We start from the raw sequence: 23,996 nt of genomic DNA, 5'->3' as shown, positions 1-23,996 counted from the left end.
TCACTCGCTATCAAATTTTTTCATATGCCGAACATGTCAAGCTGAGTTTCCTGTGTCACACATGCATAAGTTAACATAAAAAAGATGCCATGTACCTTTTTCTGCCATTTCCTGGATGCAACAGTCCAGCACGGACACATTCAGTGACTCAAAATGACTCCAGTACTGGAACAGGGTCATGTGACCTCCATGACGACTGTGGGCACGTCTGGGCAGCCGCCTGTCCAACACCTCCTCCGCTAGGTTTACAAACACTGCAAAAAGTCACGTCGGACACAAATATTAGATTGGAATGCCTGCCATTGTGTAGCCCTGAAAAGCAAACCTGCATGTCAACATATAAGCCATGTGCCAGCTAAAGTAAGCGCTCAACAAAAAAACCTGCATGTCAACAAACAAGCCAGGGTCAGCCATATCACACCCATCAACTGTAAACTTTATGACAACATTAAAGCTGTACTGTAGTTAGAAACACTTTCTCAACAGAACATACTACTTCACCACAAGAACCACAAATGACAAGTTGATGGATCCCACTGTGTCAATGTGACAATTGCACAAACACAAGAGAAAAGACTAATCACTAAGCACGTGCCACATCAACACATAAGCCATCCACTAGCCTGAGCCAAGCCATTAACTGGTAAATGCATTATCCCACACCTCACACAAACACTAGCCAGGCCCTTAACAGGACAACAGTACATCAATCCACATGCCACAAGCCGATAAGAGGTAGGCCTCTCAACAAGCAAAAGATACAAGTAGGTAAGCAGCATTAAGTACGTCACCTCTTCCGACTCAATTGTCCATAGGGCTCAGCTCCAAGTACCGACATTTGTAAAGGGACTTCCAAATTTACCACACAATTGTGTTCTGGTCCCCCAATACTAATCGGCATTTCCGCAAGGATTTGCCACTGCCCACGATACTGACCTTTGTTACCAGGTACCCTGTCTGAGCTTGACCCCACTCAAGTGGGAGAGAGTAACTAAAGCTTGGTGGATATGGCATACATACACCCGACACTTTTAGAATGTCACATACCTGGTTCTGCCAGTCCATGCTCCTTTTTATTTATTTGGGTAGCATAGCAGGACATGCAAGTGGACAAGAACCTCTCAACGGTTGTAGTGTAGATGTTGGGGTGCTCCACACAACGGTCCCAGAATGGTAAAAATCCTTCCTTGTGCGTGGAAAACTGGACAACTGCAAAGAGTGAGAATGAATTAAACAGTTTATGTGCACCCTTGGCATGGCATATCCTAGATGTAGTACTACTTGAAGAAAATCTCTAAGTCACCCTCTCGTCCTCCACCAATAGCAGAAACCACCTGCATCTCTTCACACAGTGCCTTCAGTGGCTAGATGGAATGTTTTATTTATTCTTTTGAATAGCATACAATGCACTCCAGTTCCTTTATAAATTCAAATAATTTCTCCAATATTCAAATAATAACACTAACATTGTGTGCTATGCTGTGCTGTGCTCTGTCAAAAACACATTACCATATTATCCCAATATCCCTAGCAACATAGTTGTTTGGAAACAGTATGCACTACTAATGAATTTATCTGGAATGTCTTTCTTTTAAACAAACAAAAGGTTTTCATTCTGTTACATGGCTCTTGTAGTTATCTCAATTTACATGTATTAATAGACAGAGTTATTTTTCAAAACGAATACATTGGCCACTCCTGTGGTTTAAGTGGCATATATCAATGCTTCAAATTCCAATGTGTTGAAGAAGTTCAAAATTCTTCAACACGTCCAATGCATTTCAGGATCACAGGGTCCCTTCTTCAGGGGAAACTAGAAACAAAGTAGGAAAACAAGTAGGATTGGAAGCAATACGATTTTTATTCTCCATTATAGAGAAGAGTCTTAAATTCTGCCATTGGAGGTTGAATTTGTGTTCATGCAATGGTACTCTGTGCTTTCTAAAGAGAAAACCAAAAAGAGACGCGTTTGTGCTGGACAAGTTAACTTTCTCCTCTTATCAGAAAGACCAAAAGGTGAATCAAAGAAAAATGAAACAAGTAGGTGCCAACCTAACCAAACTCATCCTTAATGCCATGCAGAGCCCAACTCCTGAATTCTAAAACCAATCTATGATTTTCCAAGTGTAAACAACTGCTAAACTACTGCTACGAAATGGAGAAACATGCCAGAATGGCCATCGGCCCTTAGCTAATAGACCATGTAACTCACATAAAAACATCCAGGATATTCCAATTTGTAGATGCTACTTAAAGCCTGAGTTACGTCCTCTCTTACATGTGATAAACTGTGCCGACAAAAAACGAAATGTCCTGATTTAAATAAACTTCAAGAAGCTGATGCCATCTATCTAAATAGTGTAAAGAGAAAACATACCTCTGTGCCATGCACATGTACTTCTATGTATTACCACTGTAATTAGAGCGTCATGCCGCCAAGCCAAAATGCTAACCCTTCTGAATCCATTCAGCTGTTTTTTTTCTGAATTACTTCCAAAAAAGTACTATGGGAATTAACAAGGGAAAACCATGTTATGGGATGGGCTCTTTTTCTTGGGTCCTCCTTGACAGATCACCCCTAAACTGTACAGGAAGAAGCTGAAGCGGATTAACTTTTTGTTTTGCTTTTTTGGACAATTTCAGGAAGATGAATCAAATGAGGCCAAAGCTATAAGCAAAACAAAAACACTCTTCCACAGTGGGTATAGTAACAGTGTAGTCATGTAGGACAGTGCTTCCATTGGAAAAGCATTTTCAACGGTCACACATATGGTTATCACATTGCGGAAGCATGTTTGCTTTGTTTTTTTATTTTTTATTTGTGGCTATGATTGCAATAAAATGTAACCATTGTACCAGCTTGCTCACGCCAGACCTATTGACTTTGCCAATGCTTGTCTCCCCATGCTTTGCCAATGCTTGTCTCCCCATGTGTTGACTCTGGAAACTGCAGATTCAGAAGCTTATACAAAAGTTCTGAGAGTTTCGCTGGAACAGTGGGATTCGGACTCTATGTTGAGAGGGCAAGTCCTGCTATGCTAAAAGAAACAAGCATTTACAATGCAATAGGTCTCACAACTGCGAGTTTTAGAGCTATTGGTATTGTAAATTGCAATGCCTTTTGAAAAATTAGCAGGTATTGTAATTTGTAATAGTAATTTTACACCAGTACCATAACTACCACTATTATTATTACTATCACCACAGAGTAATAGAAGTAATAATTGTAGAGGTGGTTATGGCACTTGTGGTGGTTGTAGCGGTGGTGGTACTGGTGGTGTTAGTGGTGGTGGTACTGGTGGTCTACATGGATTTTATTTAATTACTTATGCTACTGCTGGAATATTTTTTAACAAAAAAACACAAAAAATAACAAACATCATTTGCAACGCCTATAGCTCAAACTTTTAGTAATGCCAGCCCTATTGCATTGCTAATGCTTGTTTTATGTGGCAGGCATGAGGTGCATCATATACTCCCCAAATTACAATCTTAGATTTGTAGACACTCGTAACAGTCCTATGGTAGGAGGCAGTTGTTCAGCCAGTGTAAGGCTAATAGCTCACACAACTTTGCATTTTGATACCTGAAGTTTTAAATCACAATAAATGTAGTAGACCTCAGGCAGGAGACTTGAGTTACCAGTAACTGTGGAAAGAGCAATAACTTTAGAAACTGGTGCTTTATTTCACCTTTTCCGTGGTGTGAAGGTTACGTAACTGTTTTATTGCGTTCAAATGGGCACAATGGGGCTTATTTACAAGTCCTTTGCACCGCCGGTGCTGTACTTTTTGTGTGGGGAAAAAGTGACACAGCGGCGGCGCAAGGGGCTTGTAAATAAGCCCCAATGTCGTTGGCAGAATGCTTTAAAGATGCCAGTCGATTGCCGCTCACTCAATACGCACACATATATCGCAGAGAAAATCCTGCTCTTAAGCAGTGTTGCCACCTTTTAGTGTCCAGTGAAGATTGAATACTTCTAACTGAAAAACGGTTGTGAAACCAGGAGCAGATGAATCCGCGAGACACCTAGACCTACAGCCAGAAACATTAGCAAGGAATTTAATACATCATTAAAAAAATCCCCAAGGGAGGAGCCAAGATGGCGACCGGAGCAGACGCTTGAGCGCCCGGCTCCGTCGGCCCTTGGCCTCGGACTATTATCCTGATGCCCATCCTCGCCGATCCTCGAGGTGCAACGTGTGCGAAGACGCGCTGACCGCGCCGCCGCTTTCCCGGAGTCTCAGCCCGCCCGGATGCCGGAGTTCTGGGTGCTTTTGTTCTCTGCACTGGACCCCTGTGCCATTGTGGCCTTTGCCGGCCCCCTGGAAGCTCCGCAGTTACCGGACCCGCTAGTGCAAACCTGAGCCCCGCGGTCCCGATCTCACCTCGCACCACGGATCGTCGGCGGTTGAGCCCGGGGAGGGACGGCCGGACACCTTCTGCACCCTGCGCCTGACGGGCTGGAGCTGTGGGGTGGGCCCCGGTGCGGCGGGTCTCCTGCCCCGCTCTGAGGACCGCGCTGTGGGAGGCTGCTGACCCCCTTCTTCTATTGCCTAGCCGGCGGCAAAGAGAACCCGCGGGAAGGGAGGCGACTGTCGGCCTTCCCTGTTGCGGCGCAGACCTGAGGGGAATTGACTCCTTGCCACGACCCCCCCCCCTGGCCATTACACCGTACAGCGGTAAAACATGGCGTTGATTGCCTGCTCGCGGCTGGGGGGTGATGCTCCGGTCTCGCCCGCTGCCCATTTCGCCCTCCCTCTTCCGGACACCAGCTCCACAGTGCCGTCCCGGATTGCTGCCGATGTGGGGGCCCAGCTTCCGCTGACATGCGGCTCCGTTCTGGCTGTCCTGCGGGACTTTCGACTACACATGTGTGCTGGCCTGCAGGCGCTGAGTGAGCGGTTTGACTCCATACTGTCGGCAGCGGGTCGTGAGCGCTCTGTTTGTCACCACCAAGGCGTGGGTCTACCAGTGCTTTTGTCCTCTTGCGGGGACGCAACGGCGGTGTATGATTGTGCTACACTGGTGCCTGCATCCGGCGTTCCCGGTACCCAGGATCAACCGCTCTCCAGCTCAACTGCGGATACTTTGTTCCCCTGGTCATGGCTGCCTGCTTCATTGTTGCCTGCCTCACCGTGTCCGCAAGAGTATCCTGCTGAGCGATACCTAACAGCCTCGAGGAATCGTCCGCGGTGGCCTACTGCTTCTTTTCTGTGGAACTCCTGTACTCTACTTGCCAGGTCTGGATTTTATGTGGTGCAAAGAGGGACCTCAATAGATGGTCGGCGGCCATTTCGTGATCCTACTTCACCATCTTCTCACAAGCGGCCATCTTGTCTTTGTCTGCTCGGGATGCGGGGCCTTCATGTAGGGGCTGGTTTAATCCCAAGCCCGCGATCGGGCCAGGGCTAGAATGACTTATATCGCCATGGTTCATGGACGGGCTGGACTGGGACTGGAACTGTATGTATGTGTTGTGCGCACTCGTCGCGATTTGTCTTCCCTCGCTTAAATTGTTGTGACACGTTATTTTCGCACGCAGTTTTTGGCGTAGTGGGTTCTTAGTGTGTGGAGGCCATAGCTGGCTGATGGTTTGGGGCGCTCTGGTGTTCCGTGGGCTCCTCCCCACCTTCTTTTCTGTCTTCTTATTTTCTTTACTCTATTCCTACTTTCTCTCTTGTCTATATTTCGGGTTCATTGGGCGACAGGCACTATGCCGGGGGGGGGGGGGCAGGCCGTAGCCTCCGCATTGGTGTAGGGTGGGGGGGTAATACTCTGTTCTTAATTAGTTCTATGGGCCTTTTTCTTTTATGTCTCTGCGCTATACTTGCTTCGATTCGGGGTCCGGGTGTGGGGTGGATTGAGTGGGGGCGGCTCTGGAGGGGTGCGTAATTGCTCATGTGACTATCCTGTTATATCACTGCACCGCCTCACTGCTTGAGATTTTACTTCCATTGTTGTTTTAATGATGCTGCTGCTCTCCCGTATGGTGAAGCTATCTGGCGGACTCGAATCTCTTTTGTTCTTATCCTTCACTGACTTTTTTCCCTGATAAAATTACCTTAAAAACTTAAAATTAACCTTCACTTCTCCTTCCCCTGGTGTCAAGGATCTCTCCAGTATATCACTCATAACTCGTTGTTAATCTTGACCGTTGAAGCACAGGGGATGTAATGTTGGTATCAGTGCTTAACCGTATCGTGGCCGGCCTGACGGTTGTAGGCCCGTATTTGTTCTATTAAGATGCACGAATAAAGGTTTTAAAAAAAAAAAAAAATAAAAAAAAATAAAAAAAAAAATCCCCCTGCGCCTTAATGTGCTGTGGCAATGGAAATCCCTCAGTCAGGGCACATACGTTGTTGGCAAACAGTTTAAAGCCAAGGTGTATAATTAACCCTTAGAGCCTCATCTGAATGTAGCCGAAGAGTAGCACAATCAAGACATATACTCAGCTGGAAAAAGTGATCTTAAACATCCAGACCGCACCACAATACCGCATAAATTCAACTAAATTCATGCTAACTGCCAATGACACAGCATCTAAGTTTAGGAAAGGTTGAGAAGAAAGAAAAAAAAAGAAAGACAAGTAAGGAAAAGAAAAGAAAAACATACTAGTGTAAGTATATATAAGGCATCTAGTACTCAATTACAACCAGGGTTCTCTGGCTCTATAGCAGCTCTGCTGACCTGGTTCTCTGGCTCTACAGCAGCTCTACTAACCTGGTTCTCTGGCTCTACAGCAGCTCTCCTGACCTGGCTCTCTGGCTCTACAACGGCTCTGCTGACCTGGTTCTCTGGCTCTGCAACGGCTCTGCTGACCTGGTTCTCAGGCTCTAGAGAAGCCCTGCTGCCTGGTTCTCTGGCTCTAAAGCAGCTCTGCTGACCTGGTTCTCTGGCTCTACAGCGGCTCTGCTGACTTGGTTCTGTTGCTCTAGAGCAATTCTGCTGACCCGGTTCTCTGGCTCTACAGCAACTCTGCTGACCTGGTTCTCTGGCTATACAGCAGCTCTGCTGATCTGGTTCTCTGGCTCTACAACGGCTCTGCTGACCTGTTTATCTGGCTCTAAAGCAGCTTTGTTGACCTGGTTCTCTGGCTCTACAACGGCTCTTCTGACCTTGTTCTCTGACTCTACAGCAGCTCTCCTGGCCTGGTGATCTGGCTCTACAACGGCTCTGCTGACCTGGTTCTCTGGCTCTGCAACGGCTCTGCTGACCTGGTTCTCAGGCTCTAGAGAAGCTCTGCTGACCTGGTTCTCTGGCTCTAAAGCAGCTCTGCTGACCTGGTTCTCTGCCTCTACAGCGGCTCTGCTGACCTGGTTCTCTGGCTCTACAGCGGATCTGTTGACCTGGTTCTCTGGCTCTAAAGCAGCTCTGCTGACCTGGTTCTCTGTCTCTAGAGCGGCTCTGCTGACCTGGTTCTCTAGCTATACAGCAGTTCTACTGACCTAGTTCTCTGGCTCTAGAGCAGCTCTGCTGACCTGGGTCTCAGGCTCTACGACGGCTCTGTTGACCTGGTTCTCTGGCTCGAAAGCAGCTCTGCTGACCTGCTCCTCTGGCTCTAGAGCAGCTCTGCTGACCTGGTTCTCTGGCTCTAAAGCAGCTCTGCTGACCTGGTTCTCTGGCTCTAGAGCTGCTTTGCTGACCTAGTTCTCAGGCTGTACAACGGCACTGCTGACCTGGTTCTCTGGCTCGAGAGCAGCTCTGCTGACCTTGTTCTCTGGCTGTACAGCAGCTCTGCTGACCTGATTCTCTGGCTTTATAGCGGCTCTGCTGACCTGCTTCTCTGGCTCTACAGCGGCTCGGCTGACCTGCTTCTCTGGCTCTACAGTGGCTCTGCTGACCTGGTTCTCTGGCTCTACAGCAGCTCTGCTGACCTGGTTCTCTAAAGCAGCTCTGCTGGCCTGGTTCTGTGGCTCTATAGCAGCTCTGCTGACCTGGTTCTCTGGTACTATAGCAGCTCTGCTGACGTGGTTCTCTGGGTCTAGAGCAGCTCTGCTGACCTGGTTCTCTGGCTTTGAAGCAGCTCTGCTGACCTGGTTCTCTGGCTCTAGAGCAGCTTTGCTGACCTGGTTCTCAGGCTGTACAATGGCTCTGCTGACCTGGTTCTTTGGCTGTAGAGCAGCTCTGCTGACCTGGTTCTCTGGCTCTACAGCAACTCTGCTGATCTGGTTCTCTGGCACTTCAACGGCTCTGCTTACCTGGTTCTCTGGCTCTACAACGGCTCTGCTGACCTGGTTCTCAGTCTCTAGAGCAGCTCTGCTGACCTGCTCCTCTGGCTCTAAGGCAGCTCTGCTGACCTAGTTCTCTGGCTCTACAGCGGCTCTGATGACCTGGTTCTCTGGCTCTAGAGCGGCTCTGCTGACCTGGTTCCCTGGCTCTACAGCAGCTCTGCTGACCTAGTTCGTTGGCTCCAGAGAAGCTCTGCTGACCTGGCTCTCTGGTTCTACAACGGCTTTGCTGACCTGGTTCTTTGGCTCTACAGCAGCTCTGCTGACCTGGTTCTCGGGCTATACAACGGCTCTGCTGACCAGTTTCTCTGGCTCTAAAGCAGCTTTACTGACCTGGTTCTCTGGAATGGCTCTGCTGACCTGGTTCTCTAGCTCTAAAGCAGCTCTGCTTACTTAGTTCGGTGGCTCTAGAGCGGCTCTGCTGACCTGGTTCTCTGGCTCTACAGCAGCTCTGCTGACCTAGTTCTCTGGCTCTAGAGCAGCTCTGCTGACCTGGTTCTCTGGCTCTACAACGGCTCTGCTGACTCGGATCTCTGGCTCTACAGCAGCTCTGCTGACCTGGTTCTCTGACTCTAGAGCAGCTCTGCTGACCTGGTTCTATGGCATTAGAGCAGCTCTGCTGACCTGGTTCTCAGCCTCTAAAGCAGCTCTGCTGACCTGGTTCTCTGGCTCTACAGCAGCTCTCCTGACCTGGTTCTCTGGCTCTACAACAGCTCTGCTGACCTGGTTCTCTGGCTCTGCAACGGCTCTGCTGACCTGGTTCTCAGGCTCTAGAGAAGCTCTGCTGCCTGGTTCTCTGGCTCTAAAGCAGCTCTGCTGACCTGGTTCTCTGGCTCTACAGCGGCTCTGCTGACCTGGTTCTGTTGCTCTAGAGCAATCCTGCTGACCCGGTTCTCTGGCTCTACAGCAACTCTGCTGACCTGGTTCTCTGGCTATACAGCAGCTCTGCTGATCTGGTTCTCTGGCTCTACAACGGCTCTGCTGACCTGTTTATCTGGCTCTAAAGCAGCTTTGTTGCCCTGGTTCTCTGGCTCTACAACGGCTCTTCTGACCTTGTTCTCTGACTCTACAGCAGCTCTACTGACCTGGTTCTCTGGCTCTACAGCAGCTCTCCTGGCCTGGTTCTCTGGCTCTACAACGGCTCTGCTGACCTGGTTCTCTGGCTCTGCAACGGCTCTGCTGACCTGGTTCTCTGGCTCTGCAACGGCTCTGCTGACCTGGTTCTCAGGCTCTAGAGAAGCTCTGCTGACCTGGTTCTCTGGCTCTAAAGCAGCTCTGCTGACCTGGTTCTCTGCCTCTACAGCGGCTCTTCTGACCTGGTTCTCTGGCTCTACAGCGGATCTGTTGACCTGGTACTCTGGCTCTAAAGCAGCTCTGCTGACCTGGTTCTCTGTCTCTAGAGCGGCTCTGCTGACCTGGTTCTCTAGCTATACAGCAGCTCTACTGACCTAGTTCTCTGGCTCTAGAGCAGCTCTGCTGACCTGGTTCTCCGGCTCTACGACGGCTCTGTTGACCTGCTCCTCTGGCTCGAAAGCAGCTCTGCTGACCTGCTCCTCTGGCTCTAGAGCAGCTCTGCTGACCTGGTTTCCTGGCTCTAAAGCAGCTCTGCTGACCTGGTTCTCTGGCTCTAGAGCTGCTTTGCTGACCTAGTTCTCAGGCTGTATAACGGCACTGCTGACCTGGTTCTCTGGCTCGAGAGCAGCTCTGCTGACCTTGTTCTCTGGCTGTACAGCAGCTCTGCTGACCTGATTCTCTGGCTTTATTGCGGCTCTGCTGACCTGCTTCTCTGGCTCTACAGCGGCTCGGCTGACCTGCTTCGCTGGCTCTACAGTGGCTCTGCTGACCTGGTTCTCTGGCTCTACAGCAGCTCTGCTGACCTGGTTCTGTGGCTCTACAGCAGCTCTCCTGACCTGGTTCTCTGGCTCTACAGCAGCTCTGCTGACCTGGTTCTCTGCCTCTATAGCAGCTCTGCTGACCTGGTTCTCTGGCTCTATAGCAGCTCTGCTGACGTGGTTCTCTGGCTCTAGAGCAGCTCTGCTGACCTGGTTCTCTGGCTTTGAAGCAGCTCTGCTGACCTGGTTCTCTGGCTCTAGAGCAGCTTTGCTGACCTGGTTCTCAGGCTGTACAATGGCTCTGCTGACCTGGTTCTTTGGCTGTAGAGCAGCTCTGCTGACCTGGTTCTCTGGCTCTAGAGCAGCTCTGCTGACCAGGTCCTCTGGCTCTAAGGCAGCTCTGCTGACCTAGTTCTCTGGCTCTACAGCGGCTCTGATGACCTGGTTCTCTGGCTCTAAAGTGGCTCTGCTGACCTGGTTCTCTGGCTCTAGAGCGGTCCTGCTGACCTGGTTCCCTGGCTCTACAGCAGCTCTGCGGACCTAGTTCGTTGGGTCTAGAGAAGCTCTGCTGACCTGGCTCTCTGGTTCTACAACGGCTTTGCTGACCTGGTTCTTTGGCTCTACAGCAGCTCTGCTGACCTGGTTCTCGGGCTATAGAACGGCTCTGCTGACCGGTTTCTTTGGCTCTAAAGCAGCTTTACTGACCTGGTTCTCTGGAATGGCTCTGCTGACCTGGTTCTCTAGCTCTAAAGCAGCTCTGCTTACCTAGTTCTGTGGCTCTAGAGCGGCTCTGCTGACCTGGTTCTCTGGCTCTAGAGCAGCTCTGCTGACCTGGTTCTCTGGCTCTACAACGGCTCTGCTGACTCGGTTCTCTGGCTCTACAGCAGCTCTGCTGACCTGGTTCTCTGGCTCTAGAGCAGCTCTGCTGACCTGGTTCTATGGCATTAGAGCAGCTCTGCTGACCTGGTTCTCAGCCTCTAAAGCAGCTCTGCTGACCTGCTTCTCTGGCTCTAAAGCAGCTCTGCTGACCTGGTTCTCTCCCTCTAAAGCAGCTTTGCTGACCTGGTTTCTCCGGCTCTAGAGCAGCTCTGCTGACCTGGTTCTCTGGCTTTGAAGCAGCTCTGCTGACCTGGTTCTCTGGCTCTATAGCGGCTCTGCTGACCTGGTTCTCTGGCTCTACAGTGGCTCTGCTGACCTGGTTCTCCCGGGGTCTACAGCGGCTCTTCTGATCTGGTTCTCTGGCTCTAAAGCAGCTCTGCTGACCTGGTTCTCTGACTCTACAGCAGAGCAGCTGACCTGGTTCTCTGGCTCTACAGCAGCTCTGCTGTCCTGGTTCTCTGGCTCTACAGCAGCTCTGCTGACCTGGTTCTCTGGCTCTACAGCAGCTCTGCTGACCTGGTTCTCTGGCTCTAAAGCAGCTCTGATGACCTGGTTCTCTGGCTGTACAGCAGCTCTGCTGGCCTGGTTCTCTGGCCGTACAGCAACTCTGCTGACCTGGTTCTCTGGCTCTACAACGGCTCTGCTGACCTGGTTCTCTGGCTCTACAACGGCTCTGCTGACCTGGTTCTCAGTCTCTAGAGCAGCTCTGCTGACCTGATCCTCTGGCTCTAAAGCAGCTCTGCTGACCTGGTTCTCTGGCTCTACAGCGGCTCTGATGACCTGGTTCTCTGGCTCTAAAGCAGCTTTGCTGACCTGGTTCTCTGGCTGTAGAGCGGCTCTGCTGACCTGGTTCCCTGGCTCCACAGCACCTCTGCTGACCTAGTTCTTTGGCTCTAGAGAAGCTCTGCTGACCTGGCTCTCTGGTTCTACAACGGCTTTGCGGACCTGGTTCTTTGGCTCTACAGCAGCTCTGCTGATCTGGTTCTCTGGCTCTACAACAACTCTGCTGACCTGTTTCTCTGGCTCTAAAGCAACTTTGCTGACCTGGTTCTCTGGAACGGTTCTGCTGACCTGGTTCTCTGGCTCTAAAGCAGCTCTCCTGACCTAGTTCTGTGGCTCTAGAGCAGCTCTGCTGACCTGGTTCTCTGGCTCTACAACGGCTCTGCTGACGTGGTTCTCTGGCTCTAAAACAGCTCTGCTGACCTGGTTATCTGGCTCTAGAGCAGCTCTGCTGACCTGGTTCTCTGGCTCTAGAGCAGCTCTGCTGACCTGGTTCTCTGCCTCTAAAGCAGCTCTGCTGACCTGGTTCTCTGGCTCTAAAGCAGCTCTGCTGACCTGGTTCTCTCCCTCTAAAGCAGCTCTGCTGACCTGGTTTCTCCGGCTCTAGAGCAGCTCTGCTGACCTGGTTCTCTGGCTCAAGAGCAGCTCTGCTGACCTGGTTCTTAGGCTTTGAAGCAGCTCTGCTGACCTGGTTTTCAGCCTCTATAGCGGCTCTGCTGACCTGGTTCTCTGGCTCTACAGTGGCTCTGCTGACCTGGTTCTCCCGGGGTCTACAGCGGCTCTACTGATTTGGTTCACTAGCTCTAAAGCAGCTCTGCTGACCTGGTTCTCTAGCTCTAACGCAGCTCTGCTGACCTGGTTCTCTGGCTTCTAGAGCAGCTCTGCTGACCTCGTTCTCTGGCTTTGAAGCAGCTCTGCTGACCTGGTTCTCTGGCTCTAGAGCAGCTCTGCAGACCTGGTTCTCTGGAACGGTTCTGCTGACCTGGTTGTCTGGCTCTAAAGCAGCTCTGCTGACCTAGTTCTGTGGCTCTAGAGCAGCTCTGCTGACCTGGTTCTCTGGCTCTACAGCAGCTCTGCTGACCTAGCTCTCTGGCTCTAGAGCAGCTCTGCTGACCTGGTTCTCTGGCGGTACAGCAGCCCTGCTGACCTGGTGCCCAGGCTCCACAGGAGCTCTGCTGACCTGGTTCTCTGGCTCTACAACGGCTCTGCTGACCTGGTTCTCTGGCTCTACAACGGCTCTGCTGACCTGGTTCTCAGTCTCGAGCAGCTCTGCTGACCTGGTCCTATGGCTCTAAAGCAGCTCTGCTGACCTGGTTCTCTGGCTCTACAGCAGCTCTGCTGACCTGGTTCTCTGGCTCTACAGCAGCTCTGCTGACCTGGTTCTCTGGCTCTAGAGCAGCTCTGCTGACCTGGTTCTCTAGCTCTACAACGGCTTTGCTGACCTGGTTCTCTGGCTCTACAGCACCTCTGCTGACCTGGTACTCTGGCTCTACAACGGCTCTGCTGACCGGTTTTCTCTGGCTCTAAAGCAGCTCTGCTGACATGGTTCTCTGGCTCTAGAGCAGTTCTGCTGAGCTGGTTCTCTGGCTCTAAAGCCGCTCTGCTGGCCTGGTTCTCTGGCTCTAAAGCAGCTCTGCTGACCTGGTTCTCTCCCTCTAAAGCAGCTCTGCTGACCTGGTTTCTCTGGCTCTGAAGCAGCTCTGCTGACCTGGTTCTCTGGCTCTAGAGCGGCTCTGCTGACCTGGTTCTTAGGTTCTAGAGGAGCTCTGCTGACCTGGTTCTCTGGCTCTACAGCGGCTCGGCTGACCTGGTTCTCTGGCTCTATAGCGGCTCTGCTGACCTGGTTCTCTGGCTCTATAGCGGCTCTGCTGACCTGGTTCTCTGGCTCTAAAGCAGCTCTGCTGACCTAGTTCTCTGGCTCTACAACGGCTCTGCTGACCTGGTTCTCTGGCTCTAGAGCAGTTCTGCTGAGCTGGTTCTCTGGCTCTAAAGCAGCTCTGCTGACCTGGTTCTCTGGCTCTAAAGCAGCTCTGCTGACCTGGTTCTCTGGCTCTGAAGCAGCTCTGCTGACCTGGTTCTCTGGCTCTAGAGCGGCTCTGCTGACCTGGTTCTTAGGCTCTAGTGCTGCTCTGCTGACCTGGTTCTCTGGCTCTATAGCGGCTCTGCTGACCTGGTTCTCTGGCTCTAAAGCAGCTCTGCTGACCTGGTTCTCTCCCTCTAAAGCAGCTCTGCTGACCTGGTTCTCTGGCTCTACAGCAGCTCTGCTGACCTAGTTCTCTGGCTCTAGAGCAGCTCTGCTAACCTGGTTCTCGGGCTCTACAATGGCTCTGCTGACCTGGTTCTCGGTCTCTAAAGAAGCTCTGCTGACCTGGTTCTCTGGCTCTAGAGCAGCTCTGCTGACCTAGTTCTATGGCTATAGAGCAGCTCTGCTGACCTGGTTCTCTGGCTCTAAAGCAGCTCTGCTGACCAGGTTCTCTGGCTCTAAAGCAGCTCTGCTGACCTGGTTTCTCTGGCTTCTAGAGCAGCTCTGCTGACCTGGTTTCTCTGGCTTCTAGAGCAGCTCTGCTGACCTCGTTCTCTGGCTTTGAAGCAGCTCTGCTGACCTGGTTCTCTGGCTCTATAGCAGCTCTGCAGACCTGGTTCTCTGACTCTATAGCGGCTCTGCTGACCTGGTTCTCTGGCTCTACAGCAGCTCTGATGACCTGGTTCCCTGGCTCTAAAGCAGCTCTGCTGACCTAGTTCTGTGGCTCTAGAGCAGCTCTGCTGACCTGGTTCTCTGGCTCTACAGCAGCTCTGCTGACCTAGCTCTCTGGCTCTAGAGCAGCTCTGCTGACCTGGTTCTCTGGCGGTACAGCAGCCCTGCTGACCGGGTTCCCTGGCTCCACAGGAGCTCTGCTGACCTGGTTCTCTGGCTCTACAACGGCTCTGCTGACCTGGTTCTCTAGCTCTACAACGGCTCTGCTGACCTGGTTCTCTGGCTCTACAGCAGAGCAGCTGACCTGGTTCTCTGGCTCTACAGCAGCTCTGCTGATCTGGTTCTCTGGCTCTACAACAACTCTGCTGCCCGGTTTCTCTGGCTGTAAAGCAACTTTGCTGACCTGGTTCTCTGGAACGGTTCTGCTGGCCTGGTTCTCTGGCTCTAAAGCAGCTCTGCTGACCTAGTTCTGTGGCTCTAGAGCAGCTCTGCTGACCTGGTTCTCTTGCTCTACAGCAGCTCTGCTGACCTAGCTCTCTGGCTCTAGAGCAGCTCTGCTGACCTGGTTCTCTGGCTCTGCTGACGTGGTTCTCTGGCTCTAAAACAGCTCTGCTGACCTGGTTATCTGGCTCTAGAGCAGCTCTGCTGACCTGGTTATCTGGCTCTAGAGCAGCTCTGCTGACCTGGTTCTCTGCCTCTAAAGCAGCTCTGCTGACCTGGTTTCTCCGGCTCTAGAGCAGCTCTGCTGACCTGGTTCTCTGGCTCAAGAGCAGCTCTGCTGACCTGGTTCTTAGGCTTTGAAGCAGCTCTGCTGACCTGGTTCGCTGGCTCGATAGCGGCTCTGCTGACCTGGTTCTCTGGCTCTACAGTGGCTCTGCTGACCTGGTTCTCCCGGGGTCTACAGCGGCTCTACTGATCTGGTTCTCTAGCTCTAAAGCAGCTCTGCTGACCTGGTTCTCTGGCTTTACAGCAGCTCTGCCGACCTGGTTATCTGGCTCTAACGCAGCTCTGATGACCTGGTTCTCTGGCGGTACAGCAGCCCTGCTGACCTGGTTCTCTGGCTCTACAGCAGCTCTGCTAATCTGGTTCTCTGGCTCTAAAACAATTCTGCTGACCGGTTTCTCTGGCTCTAAAGCAACTTTGCTGACCTGGTTCTCTGGAACGGCTCTGCTGACCTGGTTCTCTGGCTCTAAAGCAGCTCTGCTGACCTAGTTCTGTGGCTCTAGAGCAGCTCTGCTGACCTGGTTCTCTGGCTCTACAACGGCTCTGCTGACGTGGTTCTCTGGCTCTAAAACAGCTCTGCTGACCTGGTTATCTGGCTCTAGAGCAGCTCTGCTGACCTGGTTCTATGGCTCTAGAGCAGCTCTGCTGACCTGGTTCTCTGCCTCTAAAGCAGATCTGCTGACCTGGTTCTCTGGCTCTAAAGCAGCTCTGCTGACCTGGTTCTCTCCCTCTAAAGCAGCTCTGCTGACCTGGTTTCTCCCGCTCTAGAGCAGCTCTGCTGACCTGGTTCTCTGGCTCAAGAGCAGCTCTGCTGGCCTGGTTCTTAGGCTTTGAAGCAGCTCTGCTGACCTGGTTCTCTGGCTCTAAAGCAGCTCTGCTGACCAGGTTCTCTGGCTCTAAAGCAGCTCTGCTGACCTGGTTTCTCTGGCTTCTAGAGCAGCTCTGCTGACCTGGTTTCTCTGGCTTCTAGAGCAGCTCTGCTGACCTCGTTCTCTGGCTTTGAAGCAGCTCTGCTGACCTGGTTCTCTGGCTCTAGAGCAGCTCTGCAGACCTGGTTCTCTGGCTCTATAGCGGCTCTGCTGACCTGGTTCTCTGGCTCTACAGCAGCTCTGATTACCTGGTTCCCTGGCTCTAAAGCAGCTCTGCTGACCTGGTTCTTTGGCTGTACAGCAGCTCTGCTGACCTGGTTCTCTGGTTCTACAGCAGCTCTGCTGACCTGGCTCTCTGGCTCTACAGCGGCTCTGCTGACCTGGTTCTCTGACTCTATAGCGCCTCTGCTGACCTGGTTCTCTGGCTGTAAAGCAGCTCTGCTGACCTAGTTCTCTGGCTCTACAACGGCTCTGCTGACCTGGTTCTCTGGCTCTACAGCAGCTCTGCTGACATGGTTCTCTGGCTCTAGAGCAGTTCTGCTGAGCTGGTTCTCTGGCTCTAAAGCCGCTCTGCTGGCCTGGTTCTCTGGCTCTAAAGCAGCTCTGCTGACCTGGTTTCTCTGGCTCTGAAGCAGCTCTGCTGACCTGGTTCTCTGGCTCTAGAGCGGCTCTGCTGACCTGGTTCTTAGGCTCTAGTGCAGCTCTGCTGACCTGGTTCTCTGGCTCTAAAGCAGCTCTGTTGACCTGGTTCTCTCCCTCTAAAGCAGCTCTGCTGACCCGATTCTCTGGCTCTAAAGCAGCTCTGCTGACCTGGTTCTCTCCCTCTAAAGCAGCTCTGCTGACCTGGTTTCTCTGGCTATGGAGCAGCTCTGCTGACCTGGTTCTCTGGCTCAAGAGCAGCTCTGCTGACCTGGTTCTCTGGCTCTACAGCAGCTCTGCTGACCTAGTTCTCTGGCTCTAGAGCAGCTCTGCTAACCTGGTTCTCGGGCTCTACAATGGCTCTGCTGACCTGGTTCTCGGTCTCTAAAGCAGCTCTGCTGACCTGGTTCTCTGGCTCTAGAGCAGCTCTGCTGACCTAGTTCTATGGCTATAGAGCAGCTCTGCTGACCTGGTTCTCTGGCTCTAAAGCAGCTCTGCTGACCAGGTTCTCTGGCTCTAAAGCAGCTCTGCTGACCTCGTTTCTCTGGCTTCTAGAGCAGCTCTGCTGACCTCGTTCTCTGGCTTTGAAGCAGCTCTGCTGACCTGGTTCTCTGGCTCTAGAGCAGCTCTGCAGACCTGGTTCTCTGGCTCTATAGCGGCTCTGCTGACCTGGTTCTCTGGCTCTACAGCAGCTCTGATGACCTGGTTCTCGGGCTATACAACGGCTCTGCTGACCGGTTTCTCTGGCTCTAAAGCAGCTTTACTGACCTGGTTCTCTGGAATGGCTCTGCTGACCTGGTTCTCTAGCTCTAAAGCAGCTCTGCTTACCTAGTTCTGTGGCTCTAGAGCGGCTCTGCTGACCTGGTTCTCTGGCTCTAAAGCAGCTCTGCTGACCTGGTTTCTCTGGCTTCTAGAGCAGCTCTGCTGACCTCGTTCTCTGGCTTTGAAGCAGCTCTGCTGACCTGGTTCTCTGGCTCTAGAGCAGCTCTGCAGACCTGGTTCTCTGGCTCTATAGCGGCTCTGCTGACCTGGTTCTCTGGCTCTACATCAGCTCTGATGACCTGGTTCCCTGGCTCTAAAGCAGCTCTGCTGACCTGGTTCTCTGGCTCTACAGCAGCTCTGCTGATCTGGCTCTCTGGTTCTACAACGGCTTTGCTGACCTGGTTCTTTGGCTCTACAGCAGCTCTGCTGATCTGGTTCTCTGGCTCTACAACAACTCTGCTGACCTGGTTCTCTGGATCTAAAGCAGCTCTGTGGACCTGGTTCTCTGGCTGTACAGCAGCTCTGCTGACCTGGTTCTCTGGCTCTACAGCAGCTCTGCTGACCTGGTCCTCTGGCTCTACAGCGGCTCTGCTGACCTGGTCCTCTGGCTCTAAAGCAGCTCTGCTGACCTGGTTATCTGGCTACAAAGTAGCTCTGCTGACCTGGTTCTCTCCCTCTAAAGCAGCTTTGCTGACCTACTTCTTTGGCTCTAGAGCACCTCTGCTTACCTGGTTCTCTGGCTGTACAGCAGCTCTGCTGACCTGGCTCTCTGGCTCTACAGCAGCTCTGCTGACCTGGTCCTCTGGCTCTACAACGGCTTTGCTGACCTGGTTCTCTGGCTCTACAGCAGCTCTGCTGACCTGGTTCTCTGGCTCTAGAACAGCTATGCTGACCTGGTTCTCTGGCTCTACAACGGCTCTGCTGACCTGGTTGTGACAGATATAAGGTCGATTCTGAAGAAAAGTCACCCAGGAGTAAATTTCCAACATTTTAGAATTGGCAGAGGATTGTAGGAGTACTGCCGGGAAACCATGATGACAATCACACTTTCGTGAGGCCAGTTGTGGAATTCTTTGTAAATCTCAAAGTTCTCACATGCATATATGGGTATTTTTGGAAACAAATATAGGTAACGTACATTTACGCATGCGCAAATCCATCTCAATTACAGAAACCCATTCCCCTGCATCGCAAACAATTTTGGGTGAGTCTGTTCTCTGTTCCCAACCTCCTTAAAGACGTACTCCTGCCCGGACAATATTGCATTTTGGACCGTGTCACAGGAGGGAATGGATTGCGAGAACACCCACAAACACGAAAACTCGGCGGGAGCGAGCAGGGTCCAGGGAGGGACCGGCGATGTGCACGCATTCACATCTCCTGTCCGTAAGCGTGCACATCTCCTGTCCCCCTTCGGCCAAGATACCGACAATAGATCTCGCCAAGGCGTGCAGCGCATGCGCTGCGTCGCTAGGCAAGACCTAAAAAGGATACAAGGGTACAAAGAAAAACATTTGACCTTATGTTAGAAGAGGAGACAACACTAAGTTGTTGATGCAACAAATCAACACAGATTTATTGATGAATGCTGAGGCGATATATATATATATATATATATATATATATGATCTACTGGCGGTCGCCAGTAGATAGTTATAGTTACAACCTAGTTTCCATAGGAAATCTCAAAATTCTATTTTGAATAACTTTGGCGCCGGTTGACGAATCCTCGCGAAATTTTCAAAACTAATGGGGCGCTCCGTTCAACTCCTACCCTGAAAGTCTCGGGGTGATTCGTCAAGCGGGGGCCGAGAAAAAGGGGGGGTCCCAAAACGCGTTTTCCCCATGCATTTTCCATAGGACCTTTAGTCGCAGCTACAGCCCGAACGGCTGAACAGAATTACGTGAAATTTGGCAGAGAGGTAGCCATAAGGTCAAGGAAGTGCCTTTTGCAGGTCTGGTGTAAATCTGTTCAGTATTTCCTGAGAAAATAGCATTTAAAAGCATATCAATATCTATACGCGCGCACCGTGCGCGCACTGTGCGCGCACCCTGCCGTGCGCGAGCGCAATTCTGATTGGTTGTTAGATGTCGGTAAACATTCGAATCAGTCGAAACCAGGAAGTGTCGGCCGCCATTTTGTCTCTCGCAGTCTGAGGGGGTGAAAAAAAAAAGGTGGAGAACTTGAAAAGGGGGCTGAGTGGACAGTTCCTGACCCCCAAGCCTTGGTCAGGGGGTCATAGAAGGACCCCCAAGGGCGAAAAAAACATTTAATTTTTTTTTAAATCGCGACGTGCGCACACAGTGCGCGCACGGCAAACCGTGGTTGCTTGGTGCGCGAAGCGCACAGAGCGCCCACAGAGCGCGCACGGTGCGCGCACGGTGAAAAACTTTAATAAATACATAACTTAGCATTTCAAAAACCGTACAAATTCACTGAAAAAACCATAGGTTTCACACACGTTATAGTTACGAATTAGCATTTAAAAAACCTTGCAAATTCACTTAAAAACCATAGGTTTCACACATGTTATAGTTAGCTGGACATTTCACTCGTAAAAAACCAATGAAATTCCCCCGTTATAGTTAGTGCAGGCAACTATAACTCACGCGACCGCAATCCTCTGCTGATGACGTCAGATATTACATCACTGATGACATATGTGTCTTTATGAAAAATAAATATTTGTAATATATGTATAGCTAAAGATTAATGGAAGAAGACATGGGTAAATAGGTGCCTAAATACAGTGATGTAATATCTGACGTCATCAGCAGAGGATTGCGGTCGTGTGAGTTATAGTTGCCTGCACTAACTATAACGGGGGAATTTCATTGTTTTTTTACGAGTGAAATGTCCAGCTAACTATAACATGTGTGAAACCTATGGTTTTCAAGTGAATTTGCAAGGTTTTTTAAATGCTAATTCGTAACTATAACGTGTGTGAAACCTATGGTTTTTTCAGTGAATATATATATATATATATATATATATATATATATATATATATATATTCACTGAAAAAACCATAGGTTTCACACATGTTATAGTTAGCGGAAATTTTACTGATAAAAAACCAGTGAAATTCCCCCGTTATAGTTAGTGCAGGCAACTATAACTCACGCGACCGCAATCCTCTGCTGATGCTAATACTGTATTTAGACACTTATTTGCCCATGTCTTCTTCCATACATTTTTAGCTATACATATATTACAAATATTTTTTTTTTCATAAAGACACATATGTCATCAGCAGAAGATTGCGGTCGCGTGAGTTATAGTTGCCTGCACTAACTATAACGGGGGAATTTCACTGGTTTTTTATCAGTAAAATTTCCGCTAACTATAACATGTGTGAAACCTATGGTTTTTTCAGTGAATTTGCAAGGTTTTTTAAATGCTAATTCCTAACTATAACGTGTGTGAAACCTATGGTTTTTTCAGTGAATTTGTACGGTTTTTTAAATGCCAAGTTACTTTACGCCATTCGTGGCGTGCGCGCCCACTTAACGCAGTTCGTTCCGTGTGCGCACGGTGCGCTTCGCGCACCGTGCGTGCACAGTAAGCACGCGGTGCTTACGGTGCTTATAAGCCATGCACAAATGGTGCGCTTCGGGCACCATTTGCACACGGGGTGGAGAGAGTGTGGATAATTTTTTCTTTGATTATTTTTGTTGAAAATATTGTGGTTTTTTACACCTCTGATAAGCCCTGCACATTTGGTGGCCTGCAGCCACCAAAAGCAGAGGGGGTGGGGAGAGTGTGGATAGTGTTTTTTTTTTATATTTTTTACCGTACGCGTACGGTAAGCGTAATCGGCGAAATTAGCGAAAAAATAAAAATGGCTTTTTTGGCCTTGGGGGGTCTTGGGGGACTCCCTCATCATGGCTATGTGTGTGTGAGCTGTCAAAACAGCTCCTTTACATGTGTATTGGTTTTAATTAAACAACCTAACTCTCAGTGCGAGAGAGAAAATGGCGGCCGCCGCTTCCTGGTTTCGGCCGATTCGAATGTTTACTAAGATCTAAGAGCCAATCAGAATCGCGCTCGCGCACGCCACCGTACGCGTACGGTAAGCTTACGGTAAGCGTACCGTAAGCTGGCTCAGATATATATATTGATTTAAAGGCTATTTTCTCAGAATCTACTGAACAGATTTACACCAAACCTACAAAAGGCACTTCCTTGACCTGAGGACTACCTCTCTGCCAAATTTCTAGTAATTCTGTTCAGCCGTTCGGGCTGTAGCCCTGTCTAAAGGTCCTATGGAAAAATGCATGGGAAAAACGCGTTTTGGGACCCCCCTTTTATCTCAGCCCCCGCTTGACGAATCCACCCGAGACTTTCAGGGTAGGAGCGGAGCGTAGAGCCCCACCTATTTTGAGAAATTCACGAGGATTCGTCGACCGGCGCCAAAGTTATTCAAAATAGAATGTTGCGGATTTCCTATGGAAAAGGGGTCCTAACTATAACTACCTACTGGCGACCGTGGCGGTCGCCAGTAGGTAGTTATAGTTAGGACCCCTTTTCCATAGGAAATCCGCAACATTCTATTTTGAATAACTTTGGCGCCGGTCGACGAATCCTCGTGAATTTCTCAAAATAGGTGGGGCTCTACGCTCCGCTCCTACCCTGAAAGTCTCGGGGGGATTCGTCAAGCGGGGGCTGAGATAAAAGGGGGGTCCCAAAACGCGTTTTTCCCATGCATTTTTCCATAGGACCTTTAGACAGGGCTACAGCCCGAACGGCTGAACAGAATTACTAGAAATTTGGCAGAGAGGTAGTCCTCAGGTCAAGGAAGTGCCTTTTGTAGGTTTGGTGTAAATCTGTTCAGTAGATTCTGAGAAAATAGCCTTTAAATCAATATATATATCTGAGCCAGCTTACGGTACGCTTACCGTAAGCTTACCGTACGCGTACGGTGGCGTGCGCGAGCGCGAGCGCGATTCTGATTGGCTGTTACATCTAAGTAAACATTCGAATCGGTCGAAACCAGGAAGCGGCGGCCGCCATTTTCTCTCTCGCACTCTGAGGGGGGGGGCAGTAAATAAAGGCAAAAAACATATAAAGGGGCTGTTTAGACAGCGCCCATGCACATAGCCATGTTAGTTGAGTCCTCAAAGGCCAAAAACGGTAAATTTTTATTTTTTGAAAATTTCGCCGATTACACTTACCGTACGCGTACGGTGCGCTTACGCTAAAAATTTTAATAAAAAAAAAAAAACTCTCTGTGCATGGCATATTATTGTCATCACTTACAAATTAAATTTAACAGATTACCTATCACAAGGAAGCTTATAATATGTCCTCCATGTGCGCACGGTGTGTAACGTGGGCACGCGGTGCGCGTAGCGCACTGCGTGCCCACCTTGCGTGTACGGCACTAACTGCGTAAAGTGGGCGCGCACGCCACGAATGGCGTAAAGTAACTTAGCATTTAAAAAACCGTACAAATTCACTGAAAAAACCATAGGTTTCCCACAGGTTATAGTTAGGAATTAGCATTTAAAAAACCTTGCAAATTCACTGAAAAAACCATAGGTTTCAGACATGTTATAGTTAGCGGAAATTTTACTGATAAAAAACCAATGAAATTCCCCCGTTATAGTTAGTGCAGGCAACTATAACTCACGCGACCGCAATCTTCTGCTGATGACATATGTGTCTTTATGAAAAAAAAATATTTCTAATATATGTATAGCTAAAAATTTATGGAAGAAGACATGGGCAAATAAGTGTCTAAATACAGTATTAGCATCAGCAGAGGATTGCGGTCGCGTGAGTTATAGTTGCCTGCACTAACTATAACGGGGGAATTTCATTGGTTTTTTATCAGTAAAATTTCCGCTAACTATAACATGTCTGAAACCTATGGTTTTTTCAGTGAATATATATATATATATAGACGAGGGATAAATAACATTAGCCAAAATCCTGAAGTAAAAAGTTATAATGGAAATTATGCATTCTAAAGAACCCTCAATATGTGAATAAGACCAAAACTGTTAGTAGGCCCTGAACACAGAAGGTCTGCCTATGAGCGCATTATTTAAAACAGAATCCGCTAGAATAGTTTTTTCATTTTAGGGCAGAAAATGAAGGGAATGATGTACCCTTATTAGTCTGTGATTGAGAGGGCAGCACTTCTGGCTGGTACAGATAATAGTTTGTGTGAAAAGAAAACTGGAAGCAGGCTTTGGTAGAGGGTGCATTGATGGGCCAAATGAACAAGTTACTTACCTTCGGTAACGATATATCTGTAAGAAACATTAGTTAGTTAGATTCCTCACCTTAGAATATCCCCAGGCGTCAGGCTGGATCCGGGAAGATTTTTCGTCAGCAATACCCTTGCGCGTCGCTAGGCGTCGTCTGCGGCTTCGCGTCCGTCGTCGGCGTCGTGATGACGTCAGAGTACTTAGACGCCGCCCTCGCGCGCTGACGTCAGTTCTTGTACATAGCTTTATGCACCAGGAATGCAGAGCCATGCAAGAGACTGACACTGGTGCCAAAAAATCTAGGGCCCTGAAAGGGATAACCTCAACCCTAGATATCGGTTCGCAGAACGGGGAGGATGGGTGGGTCGGT

The 23,996-nt window shown here is 49.9% G+C and overlaps 1 protein-coding gene across 4 annotated transcripts in view; it reads right to left on the bottom strand.

The window, feature by feature from the left end:
* Positions 1–23,996, bottom strand: part of RIPOR1 (RHO family interacting cell polarization regulator 1) — a 1,579,345-nt gene that overhangs the window by 377,895 nt on the left and 1,177,454 nt on the right. For all 4 annotated transcript variants that reach the window (XM_085639402.1, XM_085639400.1, XM_085639399.1 and 1 more), the window contains exons 17-18: positions 1,048–1,209; positions 96–254 (exon numbers count right to left, since the gene is read on the bottom strand). In XM_085639402.1, coding sequence (XP_085495528.1) covers positions 96–254; positions 1,048–1,209 — 321 coding nt within the window. The remainder of the gene's footprint in view (positions 1–95; positions 255–1,047; positions 1,210–23,996) is intronic.

The sequence above is a fragment of the Triturus cristatus genome, chromosome 12 (assembly GCF_964204655.1).
Source record: "Triturus cristatus chromosome 12, aTriCri1.1, whole genome shotgun sequence".
In the NCBI taxonomy this organism is placed as follows: domain Eukaryota; kingdom Metazoa; phylum Chordata; class Amphibia; order Caudata; family Salamandridae; genus Triturus; species Triturus cristatus.
This window is presented reverse-complemented; position numbering and strand designations above follow the sequence as displayed.